This window comes from Babylonia areolata, chromosome 23, assembly GCF_041734735.1.
Source record: "Babylonia areolata isolate BAREFJ2019XMU chromosome 23, ASM4173473v1, whole genome shotgun sequence".
Classification (NCBI taxonomy): domain Eukaryota; kingdom Metazoa; phylum Mollusca; class Gastropoda; order Neogastropoda; family Buccinidae; genus Babylonia; species Babylonia areolata.
Genome location: NC_134898.1, coordinates 6,835,875 through 6,857,214, shown reverse-complemented (window position 1 = coordinate 6,857,214; position 21,340 = coordinate 6,835,875). Strand labels below are relative to the sequence as shown.

The following is a 21,340-nucleotide window of genomic DNA, read 5'->3' as shown; positions in this document are numbered from 1 at the left end:
AATGTATAGCTCTTTCACAGAGAAAGCCATCTTCAGAGTTTCTGGAAAGTTCCGGAATTCACTTTAAAACAAATCTGATAGCAACTTTAAAATACTCTTTCACTGTGCCACTTCTGGTTCTGCTACTGAGGCACTTTGATTACAAACAGGCGACGTCTTTCCTTAATGATGTACAAACACACAGGGAGAGAAATGTCTTTACTGTTGATCAGCGCAACTAACACAGGTTTTAGTCTCTACAACACTGTAGATCTACCTAGAAGGCCGGTGTTGCGTTGATGAACGTAACACTTAGGGTGCGTTCACGTTAAGTCCAGCCAGTTGCTGACGGCAGCCGGCTGCAGCTGCCAGCAAATGGCTGGAGAGGGAGTGCACATCCTTGTCTACTTTCCCGCTATGTAAGCTGGTGACGGGCGTTCACGCTGGCCGCCAGCCCTTGCCAGCGCCTGCCAGCCCCTGCCAGCCAGCTTTTTGCTTTGTCGCGCGCACACAAAAGAAAAGGCTGGCGGTTCTCAAGGGAGGGAATTTCCGGCCAGCAGTGTGAAAGCACAGCACTGATGCCCAAAATCGGCTTGTGAAAATTCGTTGACTGCTTCTTCAAATCTTCAGTGCATTGGTCAAGCAGATCTTGAAAAGTCTCTGGCCGCATTCGTATGTACTCTACACATTTCTGTGCATCATCCATCACTTGAGGCATCAAATGATGATATTCTCCATGTGTGCCTCGATTCCGATGAATTGGGTGAACACCATATTTTGGAGAATTCCGTTTCAATGATCTGTTCTGTAAAATCCACCACAGCAATATTCTTTTCTTCCTCCTGGAAAGCGCCATGTTTATCCCGACAGCGGGGCAGCAGTTTGCTGGACAGCAACTTGCCGGGCCCAACGTAAACACTGGCTTACAGTCACTCTGACGAAGTCAGCTTTGTAGACCCGAGCAGTCTCTTAACCAATAATGCGACCTCGGCGACTACCTCCGATGATCTTCCTTCTCATGCACTGTCGCATTCGTTGGACCGTGGTGACGCAGCTCGGCAGATGCTCCTTTAAGTCACCCCAACTTGTCAGAATGAAAGCTTGCCTTCTTGACGAGGAGTAGCTCCAGCGACTGTACATAGACGTAGAAGATTGCAGATCCCGGTTTGGCCCCCAAAAATGTTCGAACGCCGTAATGTCAAATGTCTGATGGTTTAGATCCCATTTTCTCCGCAACGAAACACACCAGAAATACAAAATGAACACGAACTTTATTCCTAACTCGTCTTCGTATTGTAAAAAATTATAGCAGTTTTGCTTCGCACTCTTGCCTCTCGTATACAGCATCTTTCAAGACAAACAAAACACGTCACGGGCACTTTACGTCACGAGAGAGCAGATGCTACAAGTTTCCATATCATTATGACAGTGTATTTCAGGTACAAAAAATGCGAAAAGGTTTGAACAGTTACTTTACTGCAGATTTTTTCCCCACAAAACATTAGCATTTTTTGTCTTAAATATCTACAGATCAGTTAATAGCAGCCATTTTATCATTTTCGTAGGGCCCTAACACGGAAACTTCTGCACATCATGGAAATGACTGATGCATACATCTGGAAGGAGCAGTAAAATTCTGCCATGTAATTGGACATCAAACTGATTCAAGACATAGAAATTCCATTGTTTTACACTCAGTGTGCATTCTACATTCGCTTATAAGGTCGATTCGTCGGAATGCATAACATTTTCGGTGACTTCAGGCGCATTCCTTTTGTGCGTATCATTATCATCAGCACGTGGATTGCATCGATGGTTCGCGAGAACACATTACTTAAAAGAGGCGAAGGAGGCAGCAAATTTTATTCAGAGGATGATTTGCTCAAAGGTTTTATCACTTCGTGTATATGCTAACGAACGACCATCTGGATCTATTCGGCATACGCATCGAATTGGTAAGACTCACCGTTAACTGAACTCGCACTATACATGTGCATCTAAATAAACATATCTAGGTACTTGTACATATAAACATGAAATGGTCAAGACTCATCATTGCCGGCGACAATAATTATGTGAAGAAACATATCTAGGAACTTGTACACATAAGCATGGAATGGTCAAGACTCACCATCGCCGGCGACAAAATGTGCAGATCCTCACTGCATATATTGTCGTCATTCTGCATACATTGTCGCCGGCGACAATAATGTGCAGACCCTTACTGCATATATTTGTCACCCTTCTGCAATAAAAAAACTAATGGGAATGGCAAAACCAAAGTGGGAAATATTTCTACATAATTGCCTTTAGCATTGTCTTTTTTAATGTTTCAAGGAAGTCTCTTAAAAACACACCTTAAAATGGGTCGTACTCTCGTTTAAAATTGGGTATTCATCAAATAACCATCTAAAAAATACAAAGGAGAAGAAAAGCATACCGGTAGCAGTTGTGAGGTAGTTGAAAATCGTAGACTATTCAGGATGTTCAGTGTTCTTCCTTCAGCGTGTGTCACCAGTCTTCTAGGTCTACACGAAACAAGACTTTTCCTTTTATGGTACCTTGGACGGAATGTGAAGAAAGTCTTCGCTGAAACCCTAATATGTTTCTCTTTGAAGACGTAGGCATCGAAGACTTTCCCCAGCCCATGGGGGTATCTGATTCCACAGAGGTAGTAGGGGAGGTTACACAAAAATCAAACGAAAGGGTGAAGAGCATGTATAGAGGCGACTTCCAGAGTCTGATAACACTCAGCTGTTCAACTGAAGATGGTTTTATGACTGTTTTCGAAGACGGCGGTATCGACGACATCGCAACCGCTTGCTTGCAGGTGTTTTTCTCAGAACAAGTTCATATGTCTTTGCACCTCAGTGCAATAAAATCTCTTTGTATTTGTCACTCACACTGAGCTGAACACACGAACAGCACATTCATATTCATCCACCCCATCACTGCACGTTCGCACACACACACACACCACGCGTTTGCCATTGAAATTGCCCCCAGTTTTGCTCAGGACTTGAGTAATGTGTGTGTGTGTGTGTGTGTGTGTGTGTGTGTGTGTGTGTGTGTGTGTGTGTGTGTGATGTACATATGTGTTGTTTTTTCATGTGTAGAGGTATGTTATTACACACTTTGTATTGGTATTGTTCCAAGTGAGGCGATTTGAGCCTATTATACGGGGAGTTGTTTATTATGATAATAATAATTATTATTACGCGTTTGGAGTTCTTATTACGATTTATCGAAGCCGAAAAGTTGTAATGAAGGCAGGAAATTTTGTATCTATCTATATTATGCTTTAAAACAATGGAATAGCAATTGATGTGGGCTGCATAAGATGAATTGTTCCGTTTCCATCGTACAACTTTAAACACGCGTTTCTGATGGTGCGCAAAAATACGAGTTGGATCAATATGATTATGTAAACATTGGTGACAATCCGCACCACACCCGGCCTACTCCACTTTTTCGGTTTTATTGTTTAGCAGGGAATCACATGTGAACCATTAAGACTTCGCCTTTTGCTGGAACATGTTCGTAATCAAAGAAACAACTTGATATTACACACTTGAACGTGACGCCTATTTTTTTCGCATTTCACACACGCACACACACACACACACACACACACACACACATACACACACACACCAACAACAAAAACAAACAAACATGAGACACACACGTACGCACGGAAGGGCACACATAGATAAATCGATGAAAACATTTGTGGTTACCAGCCCATGTGTTCATGGCTGTGCGAAAGTTTGCAGATATGCCGATTAACGCATTGGTCTGCACATCATTTGTAAACAATAGAGGCAAGGCCTTCAAAACTCACTTGTGATACACGCTTTATCCTGGAAAGCAGTCATGAGAAGAAGAAAAAATCGTTTAAATGTGGTCTGTATTCGAACCACAACTGCTCAGGTCGGAAGCAATTCGACTTCCTGACAGTACCAAGGCGCATCTGACGTCACAAGACCAAATTTAATATTCAAAGCTATGGTTTATTATTTTTAAAATTTAAAACATTATTGTATTCGAAGTAAAAAAAACCTGTTAAAATCATGTATCGGTTATTTAAGAAAATGTTTTGATTCAGCGGCAAAGGAGACGTTGCCATCGCCTTAGGCACATCGCAACATGGAGCTGTTTTCTCCAGATATGCACAAACCAGTATACAAGAGGCTGGCCGAAATGAAACGGTCAATTCATTTTTTCTTTTATGTTCATTCCATTTAATTCAGTTCCATTTTAGAATATTCATGTGCAGTAAACACGTCGATGATGTAGTTAGTGTCACTGTATGTGTTCTGTCCAACGAAATAAAGCTAATGATCCAGTAATACGGCTAAATCCGGAAGACTTACAACCAATTACTGGTATGACTATGAAGATTTTTTTCTATGTTAATCAAATTAGGTATTGGCAGACAAAATATTTCCAGAGAAAACGAATTTGGTAAAGTTTACCACGGACGTCACACACACACACACACACACACACACACACACACACACACACACACACAACCGAGAACACCGGGTTACAACATAGACTCACTTTGTTTACACAAGTGAGTCAAAAAAAGCATTTGTCGGTGCACAAATATTTTCATCAACATCGTGGCTTTAATCTCACTGTTTAGCCGAATAAAACAGAGGGTGGCTGTGCTGCCGAGTTTTTAAGATGGACGAAGGTAAGACAGCCAACCACACCTAAGGTACTTTGAAGCAATTATCACTTGACATAAAATGAGAAGAAACATACATACATATATACCTGGTATAAAATGGATAATAAGTGGTGGTGGTGGTGGTGGTGGTGTGTCCATCGAGATCGATGATGACCATCGTTGTCATCCAGATGGGGGATGGGGGATGGGGGGAGGGTGGTGGTGGGGTGGGGGGAAGGATGCTCATGAATCTATCTGTGAGTGCGCAGATGGCTGAATAGTCCAATCTGCGCACGAAATGTTCGCTGACAGTTGGGGCAGACAAAGACAGGCATATCATTGTCAGGGAGCTTGTTTGCCCGTGACGTTCTGGCCTGCCTCTTCTCAACAGCTGCAGCAGTCCTGTTGGCCTCGCACAACTTGGCGCCTTTGTGCACAGCAGCGCGCCATTTGTCACGGTCCACTGCAGATTCCTCCCAGGAGTCAGGGTTGATATCAAACGCTTTCAGAGAGACTTTCAGAGTATCTCTGAAGCGCTTCTTCTGACCTCCGTGTGATCTCTTCCCTTGTTGCAGCTCGCCATAGAAGAGCCTTTCGGGCAGCCGATGGTCTGGCATGCGCGCCACGTGTCCAGCCCAGCGAAGCTGGGACTGCATCAGGATGGTGAAGATGCTGGGAAGGGTGGCTTTTGCGAGCACCTCTGTGTCAGGGGTCTTGTCTTGCCACTTGATGTTCAGTAGCTTCCTGAGGCATGTTGTGTGGAAGTGGTTCAGCTTCTTGGCATGTCGTTGGTACACTGTCCAAGTTTCGCAGGCGTACAGTTGTGTGGGGAGAACTACTGCTCTGTAGACCTTTAGCTTGGTCTCAAGACTAATGCCTCTTCTGTTCCAGACATTTGCATTGAGTCTACCAAAAGCTGCGCTTGCTCTTGCAATCCTGACGTTCACTTCATCGTCGATTGTCACATTTCGTGACAGTGTGCTGCCAAGGTATGTGAACCGCTCCACCGCACTGAATCTCTGACCGTTGACTGTGATGTTGGGCTCAACGTAGGGTTTCCCTGGGGCTGGCTGATGGAGAACTTCAGTTTTCCTCGTGCTGATGGTAAGGCCGAAGTTCCTGTTGGCAGTGGCAAACTTGTCGACGCTGAGTTGCATGTCAGCTTCAGATCCAGCGTTGAGGGCACAATCATCAGCAAACAAAAAAAGTCTCCGATGATGTCTGTCATGACCTTCGTTTTTGCTTGAAGCCTTCTGAGGTTAAACAGCTTGCCATCTGTTCGGTACTTTAGGCCGATTCCAACATCGCCATCTCTGAAGGCATCAGTAAGCATTGCAGAGAACATGAGGCTGAACACCGTTGGAGCCAGGACGCAGCCTTGCTTGACACCATTTGTGACAGCAAAAGGAGCAGATGTTTCACCATTGTCCTGGACTCGAGCCTGCATGCCTTCATGGAATTGGCTGACCAAGGAAATAAATTTCCGAGGGCATCCGTACTTGGCCATGATCTTCCACAGTCCCTCTCTACTCACGGTGTCGAAGGCCTTAGTGAGGTCGACATAGGTGGAGAACAGATCAGCATTTTGCTCCTGACATTTCTCTTGCAGCTGCCTTGCAGCAAACACCATGTCAGTGGTTCCGCGCTCTTTCCGGAATCCACATTGGCTCTCAGGCAAATGACCTTGGTCAAGGTGTGCTGTGAGGCGGTTAAGTAGGATCCTGGCAAGTATCTTGCCTGCGATGGAGAGCAAGGAAATGCCCCGATGGTTATCACAGGCTTGCCGGTTCCCCTTTCGCTTGTACAAGTGAATGATAGATGCATCTTTGAAATCCTGGGGGATCGTCTCTTCTTTCCACTTGAGTGATTACAGCTGATGAAGCTTCTCAGTCAGCACAGTGCCTCCATCCTTGTAGACCTCTGCTGGTATGGAGTCTGAGCCAGGTGCTTTGCCACTGGATAGCAGACAGATTGCTTTCTGGGTCTCAAGAAGTGTTGGCGGATCGTCCAGTGCTTCGTTGGTGGGGACTTGTGGGAGACGGTCTATGGCTTCATCATTTATGGAGGAAGGGCGATTTAAGACACTGTTGAAGTGCTCAGCCCATCGTTCGAGAATGTTCTCCTTCTCGGTGATCAAGGTATTCCCATCTGCACTGAGGAGGGGGGATGATCCTGAGGATGTGGGGCCGTAGACTTCTTTTAAGGCATCATAGAACCTCTTCATATCGTGCCTGTCAGCATATCCCTGGATCTCATCAGCTTTGTCACTCAGCCACTTATCCTGCATCTGGCGTAACTTTTGCTGAACAGTCCTGCGGATGTCATTGTATGCATCCTTTTTTGATGTGGACTTTGGGTTGCTCAGGTGGGCTTGATGCAGACGGCGTTTCTCATCCAGAAGCTGCTTGATTTCGTCACAGTTTTCATCAAACCAGTCTGTGCTTTCTGGTCATGGGTCCCAGGGTCTCTGAAGCTGTACTATAGATCAGCTCACGCAGGGTCCTCCAGTCAGACTCCACATTCTGGTTGTCCAGAGAGGCGGATTCCAGACGATCTTCCAGCAGCTCCACAAAGGACTGTTTGATGGTGATGCTTTTCAGCTTAGCGATGTTGAACCGTTTTGGAGCCTTCTGGCCTTGGGGGCGTCTCTTGGGTTGGATTCGAATATTCAGCTTCGAGACTACAAGGCGATGGTCTGTCCAACACTCGGCGCCGCACATGGTCTTTGTTACACGTACATCTTGCCTATCCCTTTTCCTGACGATGACATAATCGATGAGATGCCAATGCTTTGAGCGAGGGTGCATCCATGACGTCCTGTTACGGGTAGGGAGGCAGAAAACTGTGTTGGTTATCAGCAGTTCGTGCTCTGCACAGGTCTGAAGCAAAAGCAATCCATTTGGGTTGCAGTGGCCCACACCGTGCTTTCCAATCACTCCATCCCAGGAGATGTAGTCAGAGCCAACTCTAGCATTCAAGTCCCCAAGAATGATGAGCTTGTCTGCTTTAGGGATGGCAGCAATGACAGAGTGAAGGTCCTCGTAGAACTTCGCCTTCACTTCATCGGGTTGGTCATGGTTGGGGCGTAGGCACTGACAATGGTGAGGTGCTTCTGGCCAGATGCCAGTGGGAGTTTCATGGTCATAAGCCTATCGTTGACTCCCTTTGGGATTCCAGCTAGCTTGCTGACAAGTGCTGTTTTTACTGCAAAACCAACGCCAGCCTCACGTCGCTCTTCGCTTCCTCGTCCACTCCAGAAGAAGGTGTAACCAGATCCCCGTTCACAGAGCTCGCCTTCGCCTGCAAGCCGAGTCTCACTCAAGGCTGCGATGTCGACGTTGTATCTGGCGAGTTCGGATGCAACTAGTGCTGTTCTCCTTTGGGGTCTGTCCGCGTTATCTCTGTCCAGGAGAGTCCTTATGTTCCAAGCACGAATGGTGAGAGGAACGATCCTTGTTTTTTTCTTTTCTTTCTTTTTGTTTCGACCGCTGATGTAGGGTCCCCGCCAGCCGCGGTATGCTGGCCAGGGTGATATGGAGCAGGCAATTTTTGGGGCACCTTTTCTAGCCCCTTCCTCATGCCAGGGAGGTGAGCAGTGCATTCCTAAAGAGGGCTGCTCAGACGCTCAGACGTCTGCCGAGCTCCATCGCTGCTCCTGTCGACGAAGAACGACCCTATGGCCTGAGCCGCCTGCGTGCAGGTCTGCGGCTGCGACTGCCAGTGTACCCACACCTGTCGTTTCGTCGCTCGCCTGTGGCCACAGGACTTGGGGGTGATGAAATGATGAAGGATGAAAGGTCATTTTGGATGACTGATGACTTGCGCGATGAGTTTGTTTAAAGTGAAGAGGAGTTGCGCAACGTCGACCTCACTCTCTCGTCCGGGTCCACCAATTTCCAGTGGCAAGACTAAGTCGAGACGACTGGAGGATGAGCACGGATGCAGTGGATGACCAAGATATCCTTTCGGTGTCTCATCTTGCTCTCTGCACTCCACAGTGCATTGCTGTAACCGCCTTCCTCTCCGTTGAACCGATAGGTTTCTTCCGCAGATTCTGCCGGATCCAGACTTCGCATACATGGGTAGACACACCCCGGGGGCCAACTGCGTGTGGCATGCACACAGCACAGTGGTGCTAGATGGCCGTCGGTGGCTCTCCTGAGCCGACGCCCTTTTATGGATCTCCATAAGGGTGTCTAGCCACCCGCCTCACCAGTCCCAGAAGGGAGCGGTGGAAGTGCCGGTTTAGTCGTCGGCAACCCGACCCTGAACAGGTTGTACTGGATTACAGGTTACCAGTAGCAGATCTAATGACCTGACCTGACCTGAGGATAATAAGTAATCGTAAGGTTAATATACAAATACTATCCATCCACAAAGTACGCTTATCAGAGACATAATCGATTATCACGATACTACATGTATCTTTGTACTTCTGTGTTCCGTTTCATTTTCACCCAGAAGGCTGAAGACAATATCTATGCAACTCGTTAATGTAGGCATAACTCTACTTAAATAGACCGAAAACGTTGATCAATCGTAACTTATTTCATTATTATCAATGCTTCTTTTTCGCACGAAACAATAAGCACCTGTGTGCATACAAATGTACATACAAACGTATTCAGTCTCCTCGCGAAATGCCAAACATAAATTTGACGTGTATTTTATACTTCTCTGGGCAACAATCGCTCTATAAACATGCATGCTTACTTTTCATGCTCGGCCATGTCCAGAAGCACTGGAGGAGCTGAAACAGACCAATATGGAGAAATTACTACCTAAGCAAAACCGATATACACAAATGTCCACCATGTTCAAACTGATTGTTGCAATTACTACTGCACTTTTTTTTTTCGAAATGGGCTCTAAACACACAGCATTTGTTCCAAAGAAAAACAGGGACAAGTCGTTAAACCAGCAGTAATTTGTGCTGTCATGTACATAGCACATGAATCAAGTGATGATTTCTGCGGGGAAGTAAGTTACTCTTGTCACTGACGTATGCGACAAAATGAGGACTGTCATAAATGAGTCAGGATGTAGAAAATTAGAGCCTTCTGAAGGATCAATATGAGTAATCCTCAATCATCTGTAATGTACATGTTTCATAACTTTATAGTATTGTATTGTATTATCTGTACTGTACATGTTTCATAACTTTATAGTATTGTATTGTATTAGCACTCATTGTCACAACAGAAATTCGGGCTACTCTCCCACGGGAGAGCAAATACATACTGTGCAGCGCCACAACCCTTTTCTTTTTTCTGTCTGCTAGTGTATTTCTTTTCCTGTCAAGGTAGATTTATCTACATAATTTTGCCAGGGACAACCTTTTTATTGCTGGTTCTTTTACGTGCGCTAAGTGAATGCGACACACGGGACCTCGGGTTTATTGTCTCATCGGAATGATTAGCGTCCAGATCACCATTCAAGGTCCAAGGAGGGGGACAAATTCTGCTGAGTGTGGGATTCGAACCCGTGCGTTTAGATTCTATCGCTTCCTAGGCTGTTATCATAAACGACCCATTGCACTTGCAGTCGATAAAACAGTACAATTAAAAAACTCCGAAATCTTTTGATTTGTGGAAGCAAATCGTGATCAAGAAAATTCATCTCCATTTAAGATAAGAAAAGAATAACTTTTCTATCTTACGGAGAGAAACTGCATCAATCAACACACACACACACACACACACACACACACACACACACACACACACACACGAAACAAGAAAACAACATTAAACATTACTTGATTAAACAGGAACAATAAACATATATATGTTTTCCGTCTGAAAGTATTTCACATTTGTGAAAAACGATCGGCAGGAATAATTGTATAAAGGACTCGATATTTAACATGATGATCATTGTGCACCATTCAACGACAGCAGCATGGACAGTAAACGACGGCCAGAAGATTCTTATTAAGATTGCTAAAAGTGATGAGTGTCTGCAAATATCTGAGATGTATACCACATTACTGGTTGTGTTGGTGTAAAGGAACAATTCACAAGCAGTTTAACAATACGCATATTACAATAATTTATAGCAACGGATGAAACGGCTATAATAAACCGTTTGTGTGACACGTTCCTTTATTCAAACAAAATAGTGATCATTGCAGCAACGGCGACCACCATGGCATCAAAATATTGTCAGTAAAACACAATGGCCCTATGCAAGTCCGCCACACTCCCCTTGATCATCATCAGTGCTAAATGATAGTCATAATAAGCTATAGGAGTGCCACGGCACGAGAAGCAGTATCCAATGGAGGCACAGGATGATGCAGTTCAGTGAATGTGGAAATAGCAAATAATACTTCAGTCCATAGGCATTCCATTTTTTCTTCATATTATCTCCCTCTCCCACCCTCTAACTCAGTCTCCGTATCTCGCTCATTCGGTCACTTTATTTCACACAGCTTTGGCGTCTACTTTTGGTTCATGTAGAAATAAAGCTCCTAATTTGTATCAATTCATCATCTAAATGAATATCCTGAAGCATATTTTATACTGAAATTCCAAAAGTAGAGAAAGATGAAGACATTTCTTGATTTACTGTACATTGCTGGTCATAGAAGGATGGTGTTTTTTTTATTTGGAAAACAAAAACCCAATCATTTTCCCAGATTATGTAGCATGATGGCTCAGGACACCGGATGTTTGTTATATTTTTAAGTAAACTTTAACTAAAATGTAAATGTCTAAAACTTATAAGCGTTTGTTTGGTTGGTTTTTTGGGGGGTTTTTAGTGCACCGAAAGGCGATACTAACCGTTGTCAATGAGAAATTTGACGATGGTTTTGTGTCCAAAACGGGCAGCGTGGTGCAGTGCAGTCATTCCGTACTGGTCAGTGACCAGTAAGTCTGCTCCCTGATGGTTGGACTCACAGAGCTGCAATAGTCAATGCCGGTTCTTTTACTCAAACGATGCGCCCGAGTTTATAAGCAAACAAAACGTGTGTGTGTGTGTGTGTGTGTGTGTGTGTGTGTGTGTGTGTAGGAAAGAAAGGAAAAAATCAAACAATTTGAAAAAAATAAAATGCTTTTTTTTCGGAGGTTTTAGTCCCTTTCGTTCGTCAAAAAATATTTGCCGCTCTGTGAAAACATCAACAAAAACAAACAGAACAAAAAACAAAAACAAAACAAAACAAACAAGAAACAAACAAAAAAAAACAACAACAACAAAACAAACACAAAAAAAACCCCAAAAACCAACAACTACACACACACACACACACACACACACACACACACACACCCCCCAAAAAAACAACAACAACAACAACAACAACAAAAAGCAGACACCTAATTGCATCAAATAAGAATTCTTTTCGATCAGGATTCTATTTACCTTCTGGATGTCTCCACGTTTTGAAGCATCAAGCAACGCTGAAAAGAAAAACAAAATCAAAAGAACAATACAGTAACTAAGCATATGATAAATGACACCACATAAAATTCAGATTCACGCATGCCACCAGTTTAGAAATATACCAAAAGTAAACAGCTCTGAGAGAGAGAGAGAGAGAGAGAGAGAGAGAGAGAGAGAGAGAGAGAACTGAACTCTAAATGGTTTAATGAATGGGCCTCGGGCCCATGCCATTGCGGGTGGTTACAAAATTCATAGTCATCACAGAAGGATAGTTTACTGCAGGGTAATGCAAGTTATGATTACAAACTTTGTTACAAATATACATTTGTACATATACATAACCATACACGTGTACATAGTATACGTTCATTCATGCACATCACACACACACAATTTGCATACACATACATAGATATACACGCATGCATTGTAAGTATTGATGACACTTTAACAATTTGACGGGCGCAATAGCCGAGTGGTTAAAGCGTTGGACTTTCGATCTGAGGGTCCCGGGTTCGAATCGCGGTAACGGCGCCTGGTGGGTAAAAGGTGGAGGTTTTTCAGATCTCTCAGGTCAACATATGTGCAGACCTGTTTGTGCCTGAACCCCCTTCGTGTGTATACGCAAGCAGAAGATCAAATAAACACGTTAAAGATCCCGCAATCCATGTCAGCGTTCGGTGGGTTATGGAAACAAAAACATACCCCGCATGCACCCCCCGAAAACGGAGTATGGCTGCCTACATGGCGGGGTAAAAACGTTCATACACGTAAAAGCCCTCCCGTGTACATGCGAGTGAACGTGGGAGTTGCAGCCCATGAACGAAGAAGAAGTAGAAGAAGAAACTATCAGTCTAATAAAGATACATACAGCGGACATTGAGCTTTGTCAAGGAACAGTGCAAGGCGGATTCCCAAAGTTTTACAATTCTAATGCAATGGGGGGAATATTTGCTTGTTTATAGTATGAGTCTAAAAGGGAAGTCGAGTCATCTTTAGTACAAGCTTGAGCCCCTGTTTATGTAGATTTAGTAATGTCTTCATGGTGTTAGCACTGGCGGAGTACAATAATGTTGATGCGTAATCTACTGTACACTGGATATGCTTGGAAAAACAATTTCCGTGAGTGGAAGTAATGGAAGTGCTTGATACTGGACAGTTGATGTAAGGAACATTATCCATGCATAGTGTTTTGCCTCTTTTGTCTGGTTGTGATCAACATGCATTTTGTGTTTTGTTCATCAGTTTTTTTTCTTGTAAGTCTTTTGCAAGAGCGTCAATGTCGGTATGAGATGTGTGAATTGTTGCAACATCCGCAAGGAGTTCGCACATGGATTTTATATGAAGACACACACACACACACACACACACACACACACAGACAGAGAGAGAGAGAGAGAGAGAGAGAGAGAGAGAGAGAGAGAGAGAATGCAATAATCAAGTGTTAGTGCGGAGATTGGTGTACTCATCGACACTTACTGTTTGTTGCCTGTTTGCGAGATATGAGTTCAGCAAACACAGACTATTGGTTGACAGACTATATAGTTCAAGTTTTCTAGGTAAGAAGTTGTGGTCTATCACATCATATGCTTCTTTGAAATCGACAAATCTGTTGTTATTGATATTTGCGAGCCGGTCATCTAATGCTGTGTGGCATAAATGTTTTTATCTGAAGCCAGACTGAACTGGAAGTAAAAGCTCATTGACATCAAAGTGATGTGAAACATGTTTATGTGCTTTTCTCGTGGTTTCGAAAGAATGGAAATAATAGAAATTGGCCTTTTGTTTCGATGCCATCCAGTCCGCTGGTTGCCGTTTGAGATGGATAAGGTAATTATAAACTTCAAATGCGGTTATGGGTGGAATAGTCAAATCATCTTAGTTGTTTTGTTGTTGTTTTTTTTATCATGCCAGTACAATTTTAACTTTTCAATGTAATTCAGTTTGTGTGATCTGTGATAATAACATTCTTGGCTATCTTGGAAGTGTGTATTCAGTGAAATGTCTTGATCACGGTTGGTTTTGGCGAAGATTGTTTGTTCGTGAGTTGATTTATAGCTTCCACACTGATTTTGGGTTTTCCTTCGAGGATGATAAGTCTCGGTAATGCTTCTTCTTTTGTTTGCGCTTTTGTGAGTTAATTGCATTTCTCAATTGTCTTGATTCTTTGTGGTAACCATGTTCTTTAAAATAATCTCTAATGTAGCCTGCTTCTTCAACTATTTGGAAAACCAAGCTAGTTTCGGTTTTGTTTAGTTTTTGTTTAGTTTTCGGTGGAACATATTTGCAAATTTCTGTAAATATTTCAGTCCAGTATTCAATTGCTAAATCGGTCTCAGTGATATCGTATACAGAAGAAAGCTTGGAGTTTTTCACGTCATCCATAAACATTTGTTCGTTGAATTTTGAGAAGCATCGACAGATTATTGTTTTCTGGGCTGGTTTGGGAAATTGTACCCCCCCCTTTTCCCTGTGAGACACCAACTGTATTACTGGAGTTAAAAATAGGAATACAAGCTTCTAAAATGGTGTTCTTATTGGAAGTGTATTTGTTATCTATGAGCGTCTGTGGGTTGGGCGTAACTCTAGTGGGTGTATCAGATAAAAACAAAAATAACAACAACATTCATTGTTTGGTTCCACTGCTTATCTACTTTTGTTTGGTGAGTGCTGAAGTCACCAAGCAAGATGATTTCTTTTGAAACTAAAAAGGCAGAGTCTATTATTGCAGTGATTCCGTGAGTTTACCCGTTCTGTGTGATTTCTATAACAGAAACTGATTAAAATGGATGGGATATTTCAGCAGTTTTATAAAATGCATAATCAATATTTAAATGGGTAAGCCGTATACCTTCTTTTGATGGCCATACGTTTTGGTTTGTGTTCATTCTTATGTTCGTTATGTGGGAATTATATGTGATTGTTAACGGAAGAGTGAGTGGGAAATATTTACGAATTAAACAGAACAATAAATAAATTAAAAAGAAAGAAAAAAAAATAATAAAAGGTCAAGCGGAAACAATCCATGTGATAATAAACACAATTGTTCAAAACCAAGAAACACAATAGTTCAAAACCAAGAAGAGAGAAGATGAGTCACAATATATCTCTCATCGCGGCCAGTCTGACCAGTGTGAAATAATGTTCAGTACGTTTCACATCAGTCCATAACAGCTAGTTTATCTAGCGCTAAAAGTGAATAGCATTACATAATGTTTGGTACGTTTTCACATTGGTCCACAACAACCATGTTTGTTGAGTGTTGAAAGTTTATCCCACTGGCTGTTTTGTCTAAACAATAAGCACTGCATTTTGTACCAAGTAAGGCCAACCTAAGTTACGGCCTCACACAGTAGGTTCTGTCTCCAACCGTTTTGCTTTGAAATAGTCACAAACACGTTGTCTGTCAGGCACACACTAAAGCTGAAGAAAAAAAATAATCGCGACCTTAACCCGATCACTGGAATTACTGGAGGGTGGGTGGAAAAGGTAACATTGAAAGTCGATGGTGGGGTACTTCATATTGCATGCAAGTTTGAAACCTTTGGCTCTTGGAGTAAGGCGGTTTCATACAGTCTTTCATCGGGGGGTAGCTCTCAGCGACGACTGTCGACCTGTTGTTGACAAAGGTAAAGTTTAGGGCTTCACACACAAGAAAAAAGCTGAATGTTGGTTTCAGTTTTGTTGATGGCTGGATTTATGTTAACCTCTGGCCGGGATGACAGACGAAACGATGCTGGCAGCTGAAGGAAATTCCGTCGTGCATTTGGTGAGCACTGTTCTTACGTCTTTGCTTTGTACATCACCACGTCTGCAGTCATTGATTCCGACATGAACTAGTCAGGAGATGTTGCGGTTGGGAGGTTGGGTGTCAAGCCAGCATGACAACATGACAGGTCTGTTGATGTCAGATCAGGGGACACTGTTTACTGGATATGACATAACTGGCCAGTGTTCATTTTCTTTGGCTTCAGTTTGCTTACGTTGTAGTATCCGATAGTGAGACAGTCGGACATTTCTTGAATTTTGTTCTGGAGTAAACTGTTTAGTGATGACGCTACAGGCTCACCACGCAGGGGACCACTTTAGATAATTACATGGATCTTCCTGTGTACAGCGGGCTGAAGGAGTTGTATGCAGGGATGGAGAACGCAGGGCCAGGAGATGTTGAAGACAGTGGTAGCTGTGGAGTGTGTTGGACTGGTCGTTGAGCACTGCCTGATTTGGAGACAGGTTGACCTCTGGTAACAGTTGGAGGGCTGTTGGAGATGGTTTGGGGGAAGGGATGAAATCCCCTAGCGACACTGCGAGGAAGAGGAGAAGATGGACTGTTTGTCTTAGTGGGGGGGGGGGGGGGGGGGGGGATTGCTAGCTGACCATCAGGAAAGGGGTGGAGGGGAGTGATGTTAATCAGAAAGACTCGAATGGAGATAAGCAGAGACCAGATCTCAACACTGATTTCATACAGGTACGTTACTAAATCTAAAAGCGTGACACACAAATTTATCTTCATGTGCATTTAGAATATTTAAAAAAGTATCCTCCTGTGTGACATAAATTGAAGCAGTAAGCGTTCCATGCCATTGATATACTTTTCCTTTTCAAAGATAGCATTAAAGGATCTGTTATGTTCCAATACATTCTTGAATAATTTGCATCCTCTATAAAACCTTTTGAAACGCCCATCTCTTTTTACAGCTTCACAATATTAAAGCAAATTACACACAACTTTTCTGTGATTTGCTTTCAGTTCATTCATATCCAGTTCAAGTTGCGAATCGTAAGCATTAAAATCTATTCGGATCCGTTTGCAACAGCTTGGACTAATATCAAAACCAGTTTTCACATGGACTGATATGAAGCGGATATTTACCAAAATTACCATACATCATCTTACTCAGAGTCCTTACTGGCATTCCTAAAAATCTTTTGCACGTCATCAAAAAAGAAACAAAAAACAACACCCCTCCAAAAAACAACAACAACAACAAAAAACAACAACAACAAAAAACAAACAAACAAACAAACAAAAAACCAAACAAACAACAACAAAACTTTCCGATATGTTCCAGTCGATTTAATCTCCATAGTTCCAGAGATTTTTTTCTAAAGCTGCTAAAATTTAGCATAAGATATCTTGAAGGTGTTTGCACTCATTTTTTGAAAATAATTACTTAGCTGCGCAACAGCTTTTCCTCTTTGTAACTGTATGTTCAGATAGTAATATCAGTTTACCACTTCTTATTTAGAACATTTGTGGAACCAACATTCGTGTTTACTATGACCCCTTTCTTTCTTTGCATTACGTTCGTTTTTATCAACAATAATGCTTAGAAATATTAATTGGTGTTGCAAACCACATGGCGTTGTTGAAAGCAGAAATACATCATCAGCAGAACAAATTTCAGGCAATAATGGGATTCAGTGTCACACATTATTGATAAAGACTTAAAAGACAATTGGCACCAAAAAAAACAAAAATCAGATAACCGATAATTTTTTTTGATACGTGATTCTTCTTCTTTTTCTGCGTTCCCCAGGTCATGCTCTCAGATGGTCCATCCTGTCTGCAGTGCGAACCCCACCGTCCTCTGCTGTGCAGCAAGTGGTCCCCAGAACTTCTCGTGGAGCTCCACCGCACAAGGCCAAGTGCACCAAAAGTTGAGCAGAACTGTAGCAAATGCTCTGGTGACTGCGAACCCGCGCCGCATGGGCATTCATCAGTAGGGGACAGTCTCAGTCTGTAGAGTTGGGAAAGGAACCTACAATGTCCAGTTCTCAGTCGGAAGAGGGCTACTTGCTGTCTTTTGTTTAATGACCAGAGAGCATCCTCCTCCGATCCAGCTTGGTGTTTGGTTCTCCATTGTTCTCTGAACTGACTCTCCAGGATTCCTCGTAATTATGAATATTCATACTTTACTGATAATGATGCAGGAACGTTTTTTAAACGCTAACTGCATCAAAAAATGCTTTCTTAAAATCTACAAATGCAACACAATATATTCTAACCAACCTGGAAATGCATTTCTGAACCATTGCGAGCTGAGAGAAAACCTGGTACACAGTAGAGTATCTTTTCCGAAATACTGCTTTGTATCAATTTTTTTTTCTGATCACAAGTGTCAGAGACAGAGAGGGAGAGAGAGAGAGCACGCATGCAAAGGCACAGTGTGGCGAGGGTATTTTCTGACTGGTTGGCATCAAGACAACGTTATTTCCATATGAGTGAACAAACCAGAAAAATGTCAGTTTTTGTATGACGGCGAACGCTGTTGACTGACCAGCTGGCACTGACTTACATGGTTAATAGTCATTTTACATACACAGCATGATGAATAGTCATTTTACATGTTACATATACAGAATATCTCAGAAGGCTGTAAGATGGGTGGGGTGGTGGGTGAGTTGGTGGGTGGGTGGTTGTGAAAGGAGGGTGCGGGGGTATTTGAAGAGGTCTGACAGATTTGTTTGTGTGAAATGTCTTTTTACATAAGCCAAGTATATTTGTTCTAGAAATACATTGTGTTTGTACATGCTCGTGCGCACGCAGACGTATTTGTGTGTGTGTGTGTGTGTGTGTGTGTGTGTGTGTGTGTGTGTGTGTGTGTGTGTGTGTGCGCGTGCGTGCGTGCGTGCTCCATCTCCCTTTCTCTTTCCATCAGTTTATCTTATTCATCGCCCAACACTGCCCTCTTCACTTTGATTTTCTGATTCCGTCTGCCTGTCTGACTTTCTCCTTCTGTTTGTCGGAGCATATTGTTTCTCCTTCGCTCTTCCTCACTGGAACTAATAGGCAAAATAACTGTTTTTTGCCTTCTATTTTTCCCTTCTTCTACCTTTCTCCAGTGGAGAGGTGATGCGAGGTATTGAGGAGTCTGGTTCTGTACAAATCTGTGGGATGGCGATAATGCTGTACTTTCTGGTTGGTACTGCAGTTGAAATGGGCGTTCCTGGTTCAGAACTGAAAATAACCACACAGAAGACAGTGAGACCAGAGCCATTGGAACATTGTAAACACATACATCTGATTGTATATGTTTGGCTCAGAGTTAACTTCAGTTTGTTTTACTGGCAAAGGGAAAGAAAACAATTTAACAACAAATGGGAATTGTTACTCCTTTACACAGACATTCCGGACTTCTGTGCCTTTGTCTCACCAAGGACAACAGTAGGCAGCTTGTTAGTTTGTTTTTTTTAATATAAGTTTATTTGGTTAGAACAGACACTTATGTCTGAGTGGGTTACATACAATTTACATTTTGGGTACCATCAAATATGTTTTCAATATGCTGTAATTACATGTTTAAGAATCACACATAGGCCTATATGGACAAACACAAGCACACAAACATAAACATACGTACAAACAGCGTTTAACAGCACTTCAGGTAAAAGAGACTGTTTTCACACAAACTTCACATAACTTCAGTTGAACAACACAGTGGCAAAGCGATATCAACCACATTTTTGTATCATGCACACACACACACACACACACACACACACACACACACACACACACGCACACACACACACACACACACACACACACACACGTGCGTGCTTGCTTATACACTCAAAGGAAAAAGCACAACACAAAGATTACAAAAAAAACCCCACCAAGTCACAATATTCAGAAACAGGACAACAGTCAACACACACACACTTTTATCATTCATTTAAAATATTCTTTGATTCCACTCTCCATCTGTCCTGTTTCCTCCAACTCACCTGCTCCTTTTATTTGACACACTTGTGCACATAAAGTGAGTCTATGCTATAACCCGGTATTCAGTTGTGTGTGTGTGGTAAACTTTAACATTGCATTTTCTCTGGAAATACTTTGTCTGCCAATACCAATTTGACTTAAACATAGCAGGAACAAAATCTTCATATAGTCATAACGATAATATGCTATAAGTCTTCCGATTTATTTCGTTGAGGCTCGTTCCACATCCGAAAACACCACATTATCGCTTCCCAGTTTCCGGATCGTAGGCTGTGTTTGGTAAGAAGACGGCATGACCTCGTTTTTCTTGTTCGCAATCAAAAGAAAAGAAATACAAATTCTGGACAGAAGACATATAGTGACACTAACAACACCATCAATGTGTTTACTGCATATGGTGTCTATAAAATGGACACTGAATCAACTAGAATGAACATAAAAGAAAAAATGGAATCGACCATTACACTGAATTTCGGTCAGCTTTGTCTAGACCATGCAAATCTTACCAAAAAAACCACCAAGTCACAATATTCAGAAACAGGACAACAGTCAACACACACACACTTTTATCATGTTGCGGTGCCACGGTGTGCCTGAGGCGAAAACAATGTTATTATCTCCAATACAATAATGTCTTTATCGGTTAAAAAACAACATAGCTTTAAATATTAAATCTTGTCGAAATGACGTCAGATGTGCCACAGCACAGCTTGCTTCTAAACTGAGCATGCATGGTTCATGCATATGTTCTGTATCACACACACACACGCGCACACACACACACACACACACACACACATGATTTTAACAATTTCTTAAATGTCTTTTTTTCTTATCATAATTCCTTTACTGAATAAAGAGCGTGTTACAAGTGAGTCTTGAAGGCCTTGTCTCTTGTTATTCATTGATTTTGAATGATGATATCAAAGTGTGAAAATTAATACTTTAACTAGATGCCTACTAATACTTTAACTAGATGTCTACTATTGCCAGTATGTGTGATGGGACATATTATGACCTGCAAGTATACACATGCAAGTACTTAAGTGCCTATGCCTGGCAGTTCTAGACTTTCCCAGCATCTCAGAGGAAAGAATGCGAGTAAAGAGAGAGTGCAGATTGCCGGCAGCCTTCCTTCCTCCTTACACGTGTCAGGGTACTAACCCTGTTCTTGATTTGTACCCTCAGTAAAATATAGTACCGTGTAAACTAATTCTACATGAGTTGAGTGTATGTTAGTTTGGATGTGAACATACAAACATGACAATTGGCGACGAGGTCGGTTGCTCGTGTCTGTAAGAAAAACCCACACAGGCTTGACTTAATTTTAAGTACGCTAGTCAAGTTTGGCTGTGACGCATTATCTTTTTATTTCTTTCCCACGCCAGACTGTGCTGGACTGAAACAAGAAAGCGACGTCTACATCGTTTTTCACTGCAAACTTCTCCAGTGTGTTGATGCAAGGACTGAATCAAGGTTAGATCAAACCATTATCTTCTCTAGACAATTACATGTTGGGCGTGTTGTGGTTGTTTTCAGTTGGCCGTCTTGATCAGCATGTCGCA

The 21,340-nt window shown here is 42.5% G+C and overlaps 1 protein-coding gene across 1 annotated transcript in view; it reads right to left on the bottom strand.

Moving 5' to 3' along the window:
- Positions 1 to 21,340, bottom strand: part of LOC143298072 (diacylglycerol kinase zeta-like) — a 275,075-nt gene that overhangs the window by 76,191 nt on the left and 177,544 nt on the right. Inside the window, exons 22-25 of the mRNA XM_076610749.1 lie at positions 18,883 to 19,007; positions 12,026 to 12,063; positions 11,446 to 11,566; positions 9,374 to 9,410 (exon numbers count right to left, since the gene is read on the bottom strand). Coding sequence (XP_076466864.1) covers positions 9,374 to 9,410; positions 11,446 to 11,566; positions 12,026 to 12,063; positions 18,883 to 19,007 — 321 coding nt within the window. The remainder of the gene's footprint in view (positions 1 to 9,373; positions 9,411 to 11,445; positions 11,567 to 12,025; positions 12,064 to 18,882; positions 19,008 to 21,340) is intronic.